This window comes from Hyperolius riggenbachi, chromosome 9 (assembly GCF_040937935.1).
Source record: "Hyperolius riggenbachi isolate aHypRig1 chromosome 9, aHypRig1.pri, whole genome shotgun sequence".
Taxonomy (NCBI): Eukaryota; Metazoa; Chordata; class Amphibia; order Anura; family Hyperoliidae; genus Hyperolius; species Hyperolius riggenbachi.
The window spans coordinates 277,300,818-277,318,368 of record NC_090654.1 but is presented as its reverse complement, the minus strand read 5'-3'; the positions used below and the strand labels follow the sequence as shown (position 1 = coordinate 277,318,368).

General features: G+C 45.2%; 1 protein-coding gene across 1 annotated transcript; it reads right to left on the bottom strand.

Annotated features, from left to right (window-relative positions):
• Positions 1-7,138: 7,138 nt before the first annotated feature.
• Positions 7,139-17,550, bottom strand: CINP (cyclin dependent kinase 2 interacting protein). The gene is made up of 5 exons (XM_068254635.1): positions 17,454-17,550; positions 14,662-14,830; positions 12,695-12,806; positions 9,281-9,410; positions 7,139-8,351 (listed from the first exon to the last, which is right to left on the bottom strand). The coding sequence occupies exons 1-5, from the start codon at positions 17,458-17,460 to the stop codon at positions 8,149-8,151; spliced, it is 621 nt and encodes a 206-aa protein (XP_068110736.1). The 5' UTR covers positions 17,461-17,550; the 3' UTR covers positions 7,139-8,148.
• Position 17,551: the final 1 nt, after the last annotated feature.

Here is a 17,551-nt window from a genome sequence, read left to right as displayed (position 1 = left end):
ATTGTTCCGTTAATGGCACCGTTAGTAGGAGGGAGGAGTTCCTTGTGTGCTGTGATGGGAGAATGTTTTGATGTTCAGTTCTTAGTACATTTCAGTTTTTGGGTTTTTATTTGGTCTGTTTTTTTTCTTTTTAAGATGTATTAGGATATTTCCTATCTATTCTTGTATACTGCGAAGAGTAAATTATTTATAAAGCGTTTCTACGAGAGTTTTATTTTTTACAGATTAGTCATATAGATTGTTCCATGACGGCTTTCACTGTTCAGAAATTTGTCATTTGCACTATTGTGGCCTAAAAGGGAACCGCTTGTTCAGATCCCAGACAAGTGACTTGTTTTTATCCTCAAGCCAGTAAGCCATGTCAGCTCGTAGTGCCTACAAGCTTGTTTTTCAGGTGTTTGGACTCTGTCAGCTCTCTGCCCTTAGTTCTCATACTCTTCCAGCGCCATCTAATGGGACGTGGTGGTGAGCTGCCTGTCTGGAGTTCTGATTGTCCCGGGATGTTGTTGGCAAAGTTTCTGTAAAACATTAGGTACGTAATTCCCCTCACCGGCCTCTACCCAAATGTTGCCACCCTGGTCATTCTATCTTCGAGTGTTGGAGGCCATATGCCCCAAAATTAATGACTTGCCTTAATTCAACCTTGTGTGAATGCGGCATATGTGAGGTCTAAGGCTCTGTTCAGTGCTCAGTTGCATTATGAATCGTTTGCCCTAACGATTCTGATGACATTGCCATCCGTTTCCGTGCGGAAGGTAGTGAAACCATCAATGTGCATGGCACGTCTTCTGGGATTCGTCTGCATATCCGCAGGCCAGGAAGTGCCACCACGCGTCGGCTAGTGGAAACCCAGCCTTATTGAGTAATTCAACTCCATGTCCATGCAATTCTATGGGCCAGGACTGCGTTGTAATGGATTGCGTTATTCTAAAGGTGTGTACACACATGCGACTATAGTCGTTTGAAACGATCGTTCCCCGATCGTTTCAAATGACGATCGTAAAAAAAAAAAAGCAAACTACCATTAAGTCCAACGACTGACGAGCTAGATCGTTAAAAACGAACGATCTAGCTTGGCGGATTTTTTCCAACGACTATCGTTTGCAAAAGTAGTACATCGTTGGAAACGGTCGTTCGTACTAGACTTGACATGCGCATTTCACTATTTCTCCATGGAACTTTTTCATTTTTATGCGCAAGCGCAATCGTTGCTTTATGTGATGTAACATTCGTTCTAACGATCAGATCGTTACACACTTTTCAAAACTAACTTTACTTAGCTCGTTCCTTGGTCAATTAAAAGTTCGTTCGTCGTTCACAACGAACGATCGTTGTCGCATGTGTGTACGTAGCTTTACTCTCTGCATGCAGGCTTTTGTATTAAAGTCTATGTCCAGCCTCCATTGCAGTTTAAGCACATAACTCGTGCGTTATGCAATTGACTAGTGTTGCCCTCTACGAGTACGTAGCTACTCGTAATCGAATATTAAATTGGATTGCACTGCCCGCAGCCAAGAGGGGGTTACAGCCAGCACTACTCAGCAACACTCCACAGGTCGGGAGGGGAATCAGACGGCGGTCTGTTGGTTGTCAGGGATTTGAACACCACTACTGCCGTACAACTAGGCCCTTTCCAGCAAGTGATTTCCTGCATGACTTGGGCCTGGTGTACACCGAAACCCGCTAGCAGATCCGCAAAATGCTAGATTTTGAAACGCTTTTTCTTCTGTTTCTGTAGCGTTTTGCGTAGCGGTTTTGGTGTAGTAGATTTAATATATTGTTACAGTAAAGCTGTTACTGAACAGCTTCTGTAACAAATGCCGGCAAAACCGATCTGAACAGGTGTTTTTCAGAGCGGTTTGCGCTTTTCCTATACTTAACATTGAGGCAGAAACTCATCCACAATCCAAAAAATGCCTCACCCCAGGAGTATGTGTATCAGCAAAACGCCTCCCAGCCCATTGAAATACATTACCCAAGTGTATCTGCAAGCGGATCGCAAAATGCAGCCGAACCGCTCTAGTGTGCACTAGGCCTTAGCGACCATTTTGATCGATTTCAGCTAGAAATTGATTGAAACAGCAAATGAGGCTGTATGAGTCTCATGCCAAATGATATCATTACGATTGAGTCTGTGAGATGATACGGCAAGTCGAGTAATGTATGAGCGCATTAACTGAGCATTGATCAGAACTGGTCATTAGATCACTGAGGTTCTGGCTAGGGTGAACCCCCAGTGTAGGCGGTGTTCCCCCACAACAGAGCTTTCTACAAGTCCTCTCCTAGGGGAAGGACAAAGGCGTCAACCAAACCAGAAGATATTCCACCAGATGGGTCAATTGAGAGTTCCTTGGATCACGGAACGGTCATCGAGCTGCAAATCTGCTCTGCAGGCAAACTTATTTCATGTGCATTTTTATGCAGCTTGGAACTGACCAATGAAATGCACTTCCTGGAGATTTCTGATTGGCCCAGTTACAAGCCGCATCTTGTTGACTATCTCCAATCATAACCTGTTCGTGGATTTCCGAGTGTTACTGTCTATGGACCTTTTTTAAAGTAAAACAGAAGTGGGGAAAAATGAATTGTATGTGTAGTACAGATAATGGATAGAACATTAGTAGCAAAGAAGTCATATTTGTATTTTCAGTTGTACAGTATAGGTTTTTCTATATATATATATATATATATATAACTTTGCACCATTCTGCCACATTTGCAGTTTCAAAAGCTATAAACCAAAGCAGAAATTATGATCCTTTGAACATTCCTGCAGTAAAACTTTATCCCAAGCTGTCACTCTTTTTAAAGAGGATCTGTGCTAAGAAAAACCGCCCCTGAGGGGTACTCACCTCAGGAGGGGGCAGCCTCTGGATCCTATCTAGGCTTCCTCTGTCATCCTCCATCCCACGGTGGTCTCGCTGCAGGTCCAGGAACGGCAGCCATATAAATAATTACCTTCCCGGCTCCAGCGCAGTAGCGGCTCTGAAATAAGCCCATCCCAGTCAGGTACGCTCTACTGCTTAGGCGCAAGACACATGCACAGTAGAGCGGACCCGACTGCGATCGGGGGGGGGGGGGGGGGGGATGGGTAAAGCTTTGATAGGATCCCGAGGCGAGTACCCCCCCCCCCCCAGGGGCGTTTTTCTTAATACGGACTTTCTTTCAGTGCTTCAGAAAACAGGATTGTATTCAACCTAAGTTAGTATGACTAGCTCAGAGAAGCTGTTGCTTATATAACGTTTTTTTTTCTTCCTGTACTGGAAAAATGATATGAAACTTTTCTTTGCTACTAATGTTCTTTTGTTAGCTGTACCATACCTACAATTTATTATATCATGTTTGCTTTAAGCAGATCCTTTTTTTTATTGCTTATCCTGTAGACAGCTATCACCTATGGATTAATGGCTTCACAAATATCTGATTTTTAAATATACTGCAGTAACCTTTTTACAAGCTCTGCTGTATCTTGTGTGAACATTTCTTCAGTTGACTGGTGAGGTCATAGCTTGGGAAACATGTGACATGAGGCTGCAGACCACAGTTTGAGTGCACCTCTTAGAGACCTGTGAGAGCCAATGATGTAAATGTTGCACAGCAGCTGGTTTGATCTCCCTTGGGTGGGGGCGCTGGGCTGGGACGATGGAAACAAACACAGGTTATTCACCACATTACATTGAGCCCCCCGATGACTATAGCATTGCTTCTGTGCAGAGGTGTACAGGCCTTGTTCTGTAGATACCACAAACTGTTTGCTGTACAATGTGTAAAGTATGTTTTCAGAAATAAACTTTTACTTCAAACTAACAATGTTTCTTTTATTTAGCTTAAAGAGGAATTCCAGTGGAAATAATGTAATAAAGTGCTTTTTTTTCCTACAATTATGTATAAATGATTAGTCAGTGTTTGCTCATTGTAAAATCTTTCCTCTCCCTGATTTACATTCTGACATTTATTACATGGTGATATTTTTACTGCTGGCAGGTGATGTCACTTAAAGGAGATGCTGCTTGTTTTTTTTTTTTTTGGCAGTTGGAAATTGCAATGCAACAAGGCTCCCACAGTGTGATGTCAGTACCTCAGTGCTGAGAGGTCCTGATATCACGTGTTAGGGGGTTTCACCACAATATCAGCCATACAAAGCCTCCTGATGGTCTGTTTGTGAAAAGGAATAGATTTCTCATGTAAAAGGGGGTATCGGCTACTGATTGGGATGAAGTTCAATTCTTGGTTACAACTTCTCTTTAAAGAGGACCTCCATGCAATAACTAAAAATGTCAGCGCTGCTGTAACGCAAAGTTATATTTACCTCTGGAGTCTCGTCCCACAAAGCTGCCCCAAAACCTCTGCATCACTCCACTTCCGTCGCTTGGCCCCACCTCTCCTCTGAGAAAATCCGCCAAGCTATTTTCTGCAGTAAATTCCTAGGCTATTTTTTTCCCGCTGAGGGGGAGGCGGGGCCAAGTGGCGGAAGTGGATTGATGCAGGGACTTCAGGACGGCTTTGTTGGACAAGACTCCAGCGATAAATATAACTATTACAGCAGCACTGATGGATTTTTTTTAGTTTTTTTTGCATGGAGGTCCTCTTTAAGTGTCTGATTTGTATGCTTACTGGAGCTGGTCAGTGTCATGCTGATAATTCAGAATTGATGCAAATATTCTTATTTCTAAGCTACATAAAAACTTGCATTTACAGGTAGTCACCGACTTATGAACAGAACTCGTTGCGATGACCTCATTCCGGTGAGCACTCCTCCCCCTGTGACAGTTTATGCTGCAGTGCAGAATATCGGGCAGCGGAAGCAGCTCTGGGCATTGCCTCTCACTGAGCAACTGGACTGGCATGTTGTGTATAATTACACGATGCAGGAAAAGACAGCACTAGAGTGATCATTTGGGGTGAGAGGTGGTCGTTCATCGCTGGAGATGTGTGGAGCTGACAAAGGGGGACAGAAGAGGTACATAGGGGGGGGGGGGAAACATGGAAACAGTAGGAACACAAATTCTATGCAGTGGTTTGACTTATGGAGATAATCCTGTTAAAAGGAGCAGCAGCAGGCTAAGCCATATACCGTCTGTATTCTGCGCCCGTGTCTCCCGTACTCATATGTATGTCCCTCGGCATCCTTTCCCTCACTCCCTGGTATTTTGGCTGAAATTGCGCATGTGCACCCTGCGCGTCATCACACCGGTCTCAGTTCTGCTCATGTGTGGTTCTCTAAAGACTGAACTGTGCATGTGCAGGACTCATACAGCGACTGTTGCGATGATGCGCAGGGTTGGTATACACGCAACTTCAGTTGATGTTACCTGATGGGGGGGGGGGGGGGGGGAACGCTGGAGGAAGCACCTAGATAAGTCTGGATTTCCTTTTTAACTTACTGCTTAGGATCCCTTTAAGAAGGTACTGTAGCTATAGTCCCTATCTTGTTCATTAACACCACCCTGGCGTTCTGATTAAATCGCCAGGGTGGCTGCGGGAGGGTTTTTTTTAAATAAAAAAAAAAACTATTTCATGCAGCCAACTGAAAGTTAGCTGCATGAAAGCCCACTAGAGGGCGCTCCGGAGGCGATCTTCCGATCGCCTCCGGCGGCAAGAGATAACACGGAAGGCCGCAATGAGCGGCCCTCCGTGTTTCGCTTCCCTCGTCGCCATGGCGACGAGCGGAGTGACGTCATGGACGTCAGCCGCCTCCGATCCAGCCCTTAGCGCTGGCCGGAACTGTTAGTTCCGGCTACGCTGGGCTCGGGCGGCTAGGGGGACCCTCTTTCGCCGCTGCACGCAGCGGCGATCAGGCAGCACACGCGGCTGGCAAAGTGCCGGCTGCGTGTGCTGCTTTTTATTTCGTGCAAATCGGCCCAGCAGGGCCTGAGCGGCAGCCTCTGGCGGTGTTGGACGAGCTGAGCTCGTCCAGACCGCTCAGCAGGTTAACCAGGGCCTACCTGTACTCAGGATTATTAGCATCTTGCTGATTTAATGGTGACAGAAGAAGGGTAATGTGGTGCAGATTTATGCACCCTGAAAATGGACCAATTGAATTGCACCTTGGGATTTGGTTAGGCCAATCAAATCCCACCAAGGTGGAATCCGATCCATTTTCAAGGTGCATAAATGTCATCTCACTGACTTTCTGTAGATGGGAGGAAACCAAAGATATTGATTGGGACTCATAGCTGAGATGCTAAGACCAGCACATGTACACTATACATACAGTATATCAGTACTGTCGTCTAAAGATTTTTTTTTTGTTCTCTCCTGGATAGACACTGTTGTTTAGCAATGGGTTTAATTACTTTTCAATAAAACAGCTTGTGTTTTGTACAATGGTTGTAGCTGGCCATATACTTATATAAGTGCCACCCAATGGGGCAAATTGTTGCTTCCTCTCTGGAAGGGATTGATTCCTACTGAACATTAATTTTCTTTAAGGGCTCGTTTCCACTATTGCGGTGCGGAATCTCCTGGATTCCACCGCTGATGAAATCGCATGCGGATGCGATTCCCCAGGCATTTTTGCCGCAAATTCGAATACGTGAGGGTATATGCGATTTTAACCATGTCACTGCCTGTGTGAATTTACATTGGTATCTTATTCAAATTCGCGGCAAAAAACGCATGGGGAAATTGCATGCGATTTCCCGATTAAATACATTGCATGCGATTCGCATGCATTCCACTTGCAGGCGAATTCTGCAGCTCTTTTGTGCGTTTTTTCACCGCTGAAAAAAACGCACCTCAACAACGCTACAGTGGAAACAGGCCCATCCACTTGCATTACATGTGCGAATCTGCATGCGTTAGACGCATGCGGATTCGCGATAGTGGAAACGAGCCCTCATAGATTGCAGCAGGGTCTGTTTAATGCAGTGCACCACTTTGGGCTGACATTCTACCACTAATGCCCCAATCAACCTGGTTCTTTCATCCTGTCTGATCAATACTTTCAATTTATAGTCAAAGTTAACCAAGTTAATAAATCGAACCCTTTTGGGAGACTTGATAAATCTGCAGGGAATCAAACAGAAAAATTATGTCTGAGCACCTTTACTCCTGTCTTATGTGCCCCTGTAATTAAAGTGGTACAGGCTGACTACATGTGAGAAGGCAGCTGGAGGTCACTGAGGAGAAGGAGGAGCAGCAGCAAACATCTTTATTTTACAAAAACTATTTTTCACAAAACGTTTATGCATAATTAATTTAAAATGGTCTATGAAATACACATAAAAAATGAGCTAGGGCTTTAAAGAGAACCCAAGGTGGGTTTGTGAAATCCTATTAGGACACAGACAGGGGAATAACTAGAAATCACTGGACCCCCCGCCTCCCACGCATACAGAAAACCGACAGATGAGTATGCTCCCAGCCTCAGCTTATTACACTCACTCTGTCCATCTTTGATAGAGCAGAACTGGCTCTGCAGACTTCTCCAGCATCACTACAGTACAGAGCACTTGGGGAGGGCTAGAGGGGCTGGTCACAAGACCCTGCTGCACATTGAATAGGGACTGTCTGCAAAACTTTGTTCGATTCCTTATCAGTGGCTGAGCAGAGGCAGTCATTTGAACAATTGTGCAGATAACAGAAAGCTTTTTCTCTCCGTGCCCTAAGTATCTCAGGACAGGGAAAAGAAACTCCACAGGGCCCCCTGCGGCTTCTGGGCCCCCCTGCAGCTGCATCCCTTGCAGGGTCTATTGTTAAGCCCCTGGACACAGGCATACTATAGTGCCTCCAGCGCTCTGCTGTCCTCCCTTATAAGAAGCGACATGCTAGCGACACGCAGATTGTCGCTAGCCTGGTATTTACCTTCAGGTTGCTCCCCGCCTATGCCCCTTCCCTCCCCGCCTCTGTGCTATACAGGTGGCTAGGAAATGGCGGTGAGTGGCAGCCTGAAGGTAAATACCAGGATAGCGACAATCTGCGTGTCACTAGCTTATTGCTTTTGATAAGGGGAAACAGCAGAGAACGTGTGGGGTGCTGGAGGCACTGTAGAAGGACACAGAGGCTGCTCACAGTACACAGAATACACCTCTGTGTCCTAATAAGATTTCATAAACCCACCTCAGGTTCTCTTTAACAAGTACGTCAGCCTGGCCAGACTGAAAGCAGCACTGCATGATGTCTGTAAGCTGTTCCCAGAGTGCCCCTTTAAAGGGGCCGATGTCCAGTCTCCAGCAGCATACTCTCTAGCAGGACTTTTATACTGTTGTCTACATAAGGCTGATAGAGCCAGCAGGACAGATACACCATCAGCAAGTCCTGGTCTGACGTGTGCGCTATTTCCCCAACTATGGTGCTCTTCAGGGAGATTTCCTTCTTGTACATGTCTGACATCTTCTGGGAGGTTTCATCTGGAAAATGCAAAAGGAACTCACAATTATATACACAGCATTACCTGGACATACAATGTTAGATTGATTATCCCTTTTACCTGGAAATGCTATGTTGCTAACACTAGAGGAGAGCAGGAGCACATTCCTCTACATTTTTATAGGTACATTTTTAATTTGTAAAGGGAACAAATACACTAAAGAGGAACTGTAGTGAAAATCATGCATAACATTTTTTTTTTATTTTTACAATATTCATTGATACATGATTTAGTCAATGTTTACCCATCTTGACATTTTTTCCCTCAACCAGATTTATATTCTGAAATTTATCAAAGGTAGCAACATCTTTAGTCCTGCCGGGTAATCTCTGCAGCATGTTAGTTCTAAATCCAGTAGAAAATATACCTGATCTCCAAAAATGCTCTGGGAGGAGGTCTGCATAGCTAAAGAGCCTAGGCTAAGCCTTACTGGGAGGGTTGAGCTACATACAAATATACAGCTATGAATAGATAGAGGAAGTGTTTCTAATGCTTAAACCATGATAATTACAGTACCATAAAAGTGGGTATCCTGAATAATTTACTGCATTCTACAATGTCACTACAGGGCCTCTTTAAAGTGTACCTGAAATGGGGCCAACAAAAAAATATATACATACCTGGGGCTTCCTCCACTCCCACTATGCAATAGTACCATACACTATTTTATACTTTATTCAAAGGCAAATACTGGAACAGTAAAGAGAAGATGTAGAAAAGCTCCACCCCCTCCTTGGATCTTGCTTGCCCACCATTGAGTTGCTGTGCTGCAAAAACTGTGCAGGGGCCCTGGGGAGCACAAGCTGGATGACTGGGGGGGGGGCCTGGAAAATTGCCCCCTTTGTCTAGACGGTAGCACCAGCCCTGTCCTGGTTATAGTGGGCTGTATATAAGAGAAGAGGTACTCACAGAAGAGCGCAGTGGGCCAGGTATGGAACAGAGGAGGCCTTGCAGCCTCACCACGGCTCTGATAGTCCTCCAGGTCACGCACCCCTTTCATTGTCGCAGTCAGTTTCTCCATCTTCGTCTGGATTTGTTGCTGAGGGTTTGAAGAATATAGTAATAATAAACGTGCAGAACAGTAAACCTTATTCCATAAAATAAATTATTTTAATTTTTAAAAACATGTAAGTCCACGTTTACAACAGTTCTGGTTCTACAGTATACAGAAATAACCATTTATTTTTAAGGTCATTTCCTGTTTACATAAAGTCCATTTGAGATGCATTTAATCCCCACCTGCACAAAGAACTCATAATAAAATGACAGAACTAAAATGCAGAGAATTCCACAGAAATCGGCTCTGAAACAGAAGTCAGGCCCAGTGCACACCAAAAACCTCTAGCAGATCCGCAAAACGCTGGAGGTTTTTAAAGCAGATTTCAGAGCGATTCTAGGCATGGTCAGGTCTCATTCACACTACAGCGTTTTGCTGGCGATTTTGGAAGCGCTAGTGTAATAAAACCCTATGGGCCGGTTCTCACTTATGCAATTTGCGTTATTCGCCAGCGATTAACGCAAATTGGCAAATGCAAACGTGTAGCCTGCACCATTTTCAGCCGCTTTCCCGGCGATCACGGTTCAGTGCTACAGAAGTGCTAAATGCGATCGCGGAGAAATCGCAGCATAGTCCTGTGATTTTTACACGTGAAATCAAAATCACTCCTGCAGTTTTGCGCTTTCAAGTTTGAATGGGGCCTTAGAGACATTTTCTAAACATGCCTAGCGGTTTTTGGAGCGTTTTTGTGTAGCAGGTTAAAAATATTGTTAAAGTAAAGCTGTTACTGAACAGCTTCTGTAACAAAAACGCCTGGAAAACAGCTCTGATCTAGCCTTTTTCAAAGCGGTTTTCCACTTTCCTATAATTTAACATTAAAGAGAACCCGAGGTGGGGTTCAGACAATGAAATCCGCATACAGAGGCTGGGTCTGCCTATACAGCCCAGCCTCTGTTGCTATTCAGATCCCCCTTAAGCCCCCCCCCCGCACTCTGCGATCACCCATAAATCACAGCTGCGCTGCCGACTCGCACCGTGTCACAACGGGCTGTATTTACCTCTGCAATGTCAGTCTCGGCTCTCCCCCCGCCTCCTGCATAGCTCCGGTCCCCACCCAATCAGCGGGAAGGGAAGGGACGTGGGCGGGGACCGGAGCTATGCAGGAGGCGGGGGGGGAGCAGCAGACTGACAGTACAGAGGTAAACACAGCCCGTTGTGACACGATGCGTGTCGGCAGCGCGGCTGTGATTTATGGGTGATCGCAGGGGGGGCTTAGGGGGGGATCTGGATAGCAACAGAGGCTGGGCTGTATAGGCAGACCCAGCCTCTGTATGCGGATTTCATTGTCAGAACCCCACCTCGGGTTCTCTTTAAGGCAGAAACGCCTCAGAAATCTAAAAAATGCCCCCGAGTCTGCGTTTGTGGAAAAAACGAGCCGCTCTGGTTTGCACCATCCCGTTCACTTTCATTAGCCAAGCGGTTTTCCCCCTGCAAGCGTTTTAAAAAACGCTCCAGAACCGCTCTGGTGTGCACCAGCCCTCATAGAGGTAATACACTGGGGTCAGCATTAGGAATGGTCAATCAGATGCAATTAATTGAGCTGATACATGATTGTGCAAATCATGTATGCAAATTGACACAGCTTGAAAATGTACCAAACTCCACCTTGGTGGAATTCCATTGGTCCAATTTCATGCTGCGTAAATTTGACCTCTCCCAGGTAAAAGGTAGTCAGACGTGCCCACCTGCCAGTATAGGTAGCTAAATGTACCCCCCAGTATTAGGCAACCCAAGGTATGTATAGCCAGAGGGGCCCCCAGTATAGGCAGAGTAGTGAATGCAGGAGAGAGCTCACCTCTCCACACTCCACCAACAATCCACTTTCCACCATAGCCACTGTCTCTTAAGATTCCAGTGCTGTCTCCCATTATGTGACGAGAGACGGCTCTGTAGTCATGGAGACGGTGACGCCTAGGAGGATGATAGATCATCAGTGGACCCTGGAGAGGTGAGTTACTTCTCTCCTGCGCTCTGCACCTCAGGAGGGCCCACTGCGGGTCCTACCTGCCACTAAGACCAATATGATGGTATAACTCATAACAAATTAGACAACTTCTGTAAATCAAGAATACAAACAAGGAAAACCAAGAGCCCCAATAGTGTAATATGTACTGGTAAATGGTTACCAGATAGAGTAAATATTAATACTCACAAACCAGGGTTACCATTAGGCAACCACTGTAAAGGCAGGTGGGTAGATTTTCCTGACCCCAGTCATTAATAAGAAGTCACTCTCTGTAGATGAGAAAAAAGGGGGTTCAACCCTCCACCCAGGGTGGACTCAATATTATGCAGGAGAACAGAGGTGCCAAAAGGATAAAAGGAAGCTAAATGAGCTTAAAAACCAAATTCTTGGTAAATAGAGGAGGTAGTGGTGGACTTACCTCCTCCAAGTAGACACACAACGACTGTAGTAAAGACAGTCAATATATTTTATTTATGAACTCCAAATATGCGACACGTTTTGCAGGTTTGATCCCGCTTCATCAGGCAATAACGGAGCAATAGCATATGTGGTCAGTAGAAGAGCCAGAGGTCAGAGGTGCACAGAGGTGCGTGGCTCTTCTGCTGACCACATATGCTATTGCTCCATTGTTATTGCCTGATGAAGCGGGATCAAACCTGCGAAACGCGTTGCATATTTGGAGTTCATAAATAAAATATATTGACTGTCTTTACTACAGTCGTTGTGTGTCTACTTGGAGGAGGTAAGTCCACCACTACCTCCTCTATTAACCAAGAATTTGGTTTTTAAGCTCATTTAGCTTCCTTTTGGCGCCTCTGTTCTCCTACATGATGTAAATCAAGAATGGCTGATCTAGCATACTGCATTATTTCAAATTTATTTAAAGCGGACCTGAACTCAGAACTTCCTCTCTGCTCTAAAAGATAAGCAAATGCATAACTTTTAAAGAAAAACATTTCTGTGTTACAGCTGATACCAATCCTGCAATAAATCTGCAGTATGTCTACTTCCTTCTTTCATGGAAGTAGACATTGGGTTAACATCCCGTGTTTACAAATTAGCTGCTCTTTCTCTTCCATGGCAGAGGAGATTTCTGAGCTGACACACCTGAGAGATCAAATGACACTTGTGATTAGTCACAGATGAGGGGGGGGGGGGGGATTAGACAGTCTAAACTCTCTAAATACATACAGAGTGCATTTCTCTATGTTTTTCTTCTATCCTGTGCAAAAGTTTAGGACCACTTTAAATTAACTAAAATAAGGACCCTCCCCCACGGCTGCTGTACACTCATACATACCATACTTCCCAGTATGTCCACCAGTTCTGAACACAGCTTTTCCAGCTCCGCTTTGTCCTTCACATTCTCATCGCCAGATACTGTGTCGTCCACCAACATCTTTTCATACGATCTATAAGAGAAATCTTCACAAATGAAAACGAATCTGCAAGCCACGGATCAAGTAAATAAAAACAATAACAAACAGCGCTCTCATAAAACAACAACTAAATTGAATAAGCATTACTTCTGGAGTTTACAAGTTCTTTTGTATTTGTTGAACTAGTTAACAAAAAAACAGCGCAATAGATGATAAAAGCCACCACTTCACAAGTCTTCCAGATTGCAGATACAGGGCGTAGATCTTTATTCTGGGGCTGTATTAGCACGGACATGTCGTTGATCGCTCTATTTTCACTCTATTACAGATTGTGGTTGCCATTTTTTACCTCTTGACCTGCAACTGATGTTATGTACACTGCGTGCCTCTGAGGAAGCTGGCTTTTGGCCATGAAACGCCTGTCAGGCAGTCTTTTTGTGAATTGGATTTCTGAATTATGTCTATGCCCTGTATTTGCAATTTGGGAAACTTGGGACTTGAAGAATAAAGAGTGAAATTGTTCTAAAAAACCCTTCTTTCTTGCTTGGACTTTTGCACATGTGTGTTGCTAGGGGGTGGAACTGTACTACTTGTATTTTAATCAGGCTATCTTAAAAGCCACTACGTGCTTGACCACTCCGGTGTTCCCACTAACATAACAATGGAAGGATTACCAGATATTGCCAACCCAAATTATAGGGAGCGATTGTTGCAACTAGTCACGGTACCCTTTTTTGATTTCAGGTAGCCAGTGCCAGGACCAAGGTCACAATGGCTTCTTTATTTTTGCTAAGACTCTCATCAGACCAGGTGTATTATTCTTGTTCAGCAAATCAACGTGCCCTCGTGCTGTCTATAAACATCTATCCAGTACACAAAGCAAATAAACTCTTCTAGGTGTAAACCACTTTAAAGAGTAACTGTCGGGCATGAAATCAATTCTTTATTTTTATCTGGTAAACAAGTAATAAGGATGCTAATCAGGCAATCCAAAAGTTAAAACCACTATTACTTTTCTTGTTTATAAATGATCATTCCCCAGTTTACCTGACTCTTATTTGGTACACAGAAAATTTAGTACACAAAAGAGAAGTTGCAGGGAATGCTGGGTTGTCTTTTTTGCTTCTCTACTTTCCCTCAGACTTAACTAATGCAGCCTGATTGGCTGAAGCCTCTTTCCCTCCTGTTTTCCCCTCCCACGCCTCTGTTCCTCTCTGATTGGCCAAAATTTCTCAGGCTGAAACAATGCACTTTCTATAGTGAAGGGCGGGCAAATCAGGCAGAGGAGACTAAGGGCGGATATTACATCACGACTGGCTTCAAAATTGCCACAGTAAATATGGAAACTGTCTAGAATAGGATTCTCTATTTTTCCTTTATAAAATTCACAGGAATCATAACGTGGACAGTGCAATACATATGTTATGTAAGTAGAGCAAGTATTTATCTACTTAGGAAGTTACATGAAGCACGTAGTGATCGGAAGACCTCCGGCGAGAAGGAGGTATGTGTTCAGCCTGCCTGCCGCCGCCACCAATGATTGCAGGAGGGGAGCGCTGAGAGGAGAGCCAGAGGTGAGGGGGGGGGGGAGGGAATGTCCCCCCTCCCCACCGATCTGCAGCCACGCTCTCCTCTTATGCTGCGACCCCTCCTACCCCACAAAAGTCCCTGAGCGGGCCCTAGGGAAGTGTGTGTGTGTGGGGGGGGGGATGGGCCCAGATTTTTTTTTTTTTGCAGGGGGGCCCGGGATTTCTAGGTACGCCCCTGTGCACAAGACAGAAATTAAATTCACAAACAAAACACTGACTGCCTGACACGTGTTTCATGGCCAAAAGCAGCTTCTTCAGAGGCATACAGTATGCATAAAATCTGGTAAAAACATACTTACAATGTGCTGATTTTCAGGTTGACAATCTTGTTGGCCACACTGAATGCATTGTCATTATAGGTCTCCCATTTCTGCATCAGGTTGTGCCAATCTGCTGCGTTGTCTTTTATTTTCCGAGCGCTGCCTGTTAACGCTGCCTTCTTCGGGGTCACAAAACCGGGACTTTTAGCTGTAAAGAAGAAAAATGAAAACCAATTAGAATTTTATAGCAGTGGTACCCAGAGCTGAAAGGACAACTGTAACGAGAGGGATATGGAGGCTGCCATATTTATTTCCTTTTAAAACAATACCAGTTGCCAGGCAGTCCTGCCGATCCTCTGCCTCTAATACTTTTACCCATAGACCCAGAACAAGCATGTAGCAGATCAGGTGTTTGTGACATTATTGTCAGATCTGACAAGATTGTCTGCATGCTTGTTTCTGGTGTGATTCAGACTACTGCAGACTACTACAGTCAAATAGATCAGCAGGGCTGCCTGGCGACTGGTATTGTTTAAAGTGGATCTGAACTCTTTCACTGGACAGAACGAAAACATTGAGAAATGCAACCTGTATGTATCTAGAGAGTTTAGCCTGTCTAACCCCCCTCCCCCTCTCTCATCAGTGACTAATCACAATTTGTAATTTGATCTTCAAGCTGTGTCAGCTGACTGCCAAGGCAGAGCAGCTAATTTGTAAACACAGGATGTTAACCCTATGTCTGCTTCCATGAAAACAAGAAGTAGACACACTGCAGATTTATTGCCGGATTTGTATCAGCTGTAACAAATAAATGTTTTTTCTTTAAAGGTTTATTATGCTGTTGCTTATCATTTAGAGCAGAGAGGAAGTTCTGAGTTCAGGTTTGCTTTCAAAGGAAATAAATATGGCTGCCTCCATAGTCTTCTCACTTCAGTTGTCCTTTAAAGTGGACCTAAACTCAGAACTCCTCTCTGCTCTAACCGATACTCAACAGCATAATAACCTTTAAACAAAAGCAATTTCTTTGTTACAGCTGATACAAATCCTAAAATAAATCTGCACAATTTCTACTTCCTGATTCATGGAAGCAGACGTGGTTTACAGCCTGTGCTTTCTAATGGGCTTATCTGCTTATCTGCCATAGGCAGTCATGTGACACAGGGGAGGGATCAAATTACATCTAGTGATTAGACACAAATGAGGGGGAATTACACAGGCTAAACTCTAGGGTGCATTTCTGTTATGCTTCCCTTATGTCCTGATTTCTGTGCAAGAGTTCAGGTCCACTTCAAGTTTGCCTTGAAATCAGTAACAGTAAGCACTGGCTTACTGCGAATGCGCGACTACTGCACACTGATGTCAGAAGAAGAATATGGCTCCAAAACGATTGGGGACTATCCGTTGTTGACAATCTTACACAAGGCCATTGCTCAGCAAGGGGAGATCGCAGAATGCAGAGGGAAGCCTCAATAGGGTCCTGCGGCCATTCTCTGTTTGGCTAATTATCACTTTTTGTACATAAGGTTTGGCTCAGCTACATTTTTTTAAAATCAAGACTTTATTTAACCTCCTTGCAACCGCCTAACGCCAATTGGTGGCCGCAAGGTGGCTCTCCCAGGACCGCCTAACGCTGATTGGCGTCAAGTCCTGGCAGAGGAGATTAGCGGGGATTGCACGTGCGAATGCACAGTCTGCCAACAGCAATCATTGTTTATTTTGCTTGTACTGGGGACAGCCGTGTCAATTGGGTGTCTCCTGGAGAGACTCTGAACACGATCCCCTCTCATACGCTGATGCCTATGAGAGAGGATCGATCTGATTGGTCTTCAGGGGAGGGAGAAATAAAAAGAAAATGTACGTTTTTATTAAAAATAAAATGACAAGTAAATTAATAAAAAAATAATAATAATACAAAGCCTGGAGCAGTGATCGGGCTGGTTCAGACGGACGTCTGCGTAGCGTCGCGTCTGGGGGCGTTGCGGCGGCTGAGCGGTCAGGCTTTCAGTAGCCTTCGGTCGCGTCGTGATGCTGTTGCGGTTTTTTTTTCCCGTAGGGGAACATTAGCCGTCGCGGTTGGCCGCTCCCTGGAAGCTACATGTTGCTTCCAGGGGCAGCCCGAACGCTCGCGAAAATCGGGACCCGAACGCCGCGTTCGGGTAAAAGCGCGCAAAAGCTTGGTGTAAACGCTCTCATTCACTTGAATGGGAGCGTTTACCGCGACGGTCCGAACGCTTGCGGTAAACGCTCCGCAAGCGTCTGTCTGAACCAGCCCGAAAGCTCTGTTGGTGGGCGGAAAAGGGGGGATGTGGGAATTCATTTGGGTGCTAAGTTGTATGGCTCTACAGCGAGCTGTTAAAGCTGCAAAGCACTGAAATGTAAAAAATAGCCTGGTCACTAGCGAACGCACCGAAACATGCAAAAGAAAAAAAAAACTGAAAAAAAGCCCACCGTGGACGGACACGCCAGCCGAATGCTAATGTGAACAAAGCCTTCCTCTGTGCTTCTGTGCTCTGATGCCCCCCTCGCAAGCAAACATACTGTGCATCTCAGTACTGCATATACTTAGGCTGGTGGATAGTACACCTGCCTGCTGTTATACATTGCATGCCTGTGTGCCTGTTTCCAAAACTCCTCGGGGTCATCTCACAGGGCATTCCATGGCAAAGGGAGGGGAAGCCAGCTCAGGCTCCACCCCCTGTACACAAAGGCACATGCTGATGGATGGGTTTCCCAGTGACCATGCTGTGACTGGAGATCCAGACTCCTTGACATGGAGTTGTGGGTCCTGAGCTGGCGTGCGTCCTCTAGTGGTGAGGAGGAGTCCCGCTTACCCTCCATAGCAGCAGCTGAAGCGGCTTCCCAGTATCTCCCAGGCAGCGCAGCGCAGACAGCCCACGTGACCCTCCAGAGCCGCTCTCACTTCCGCTTT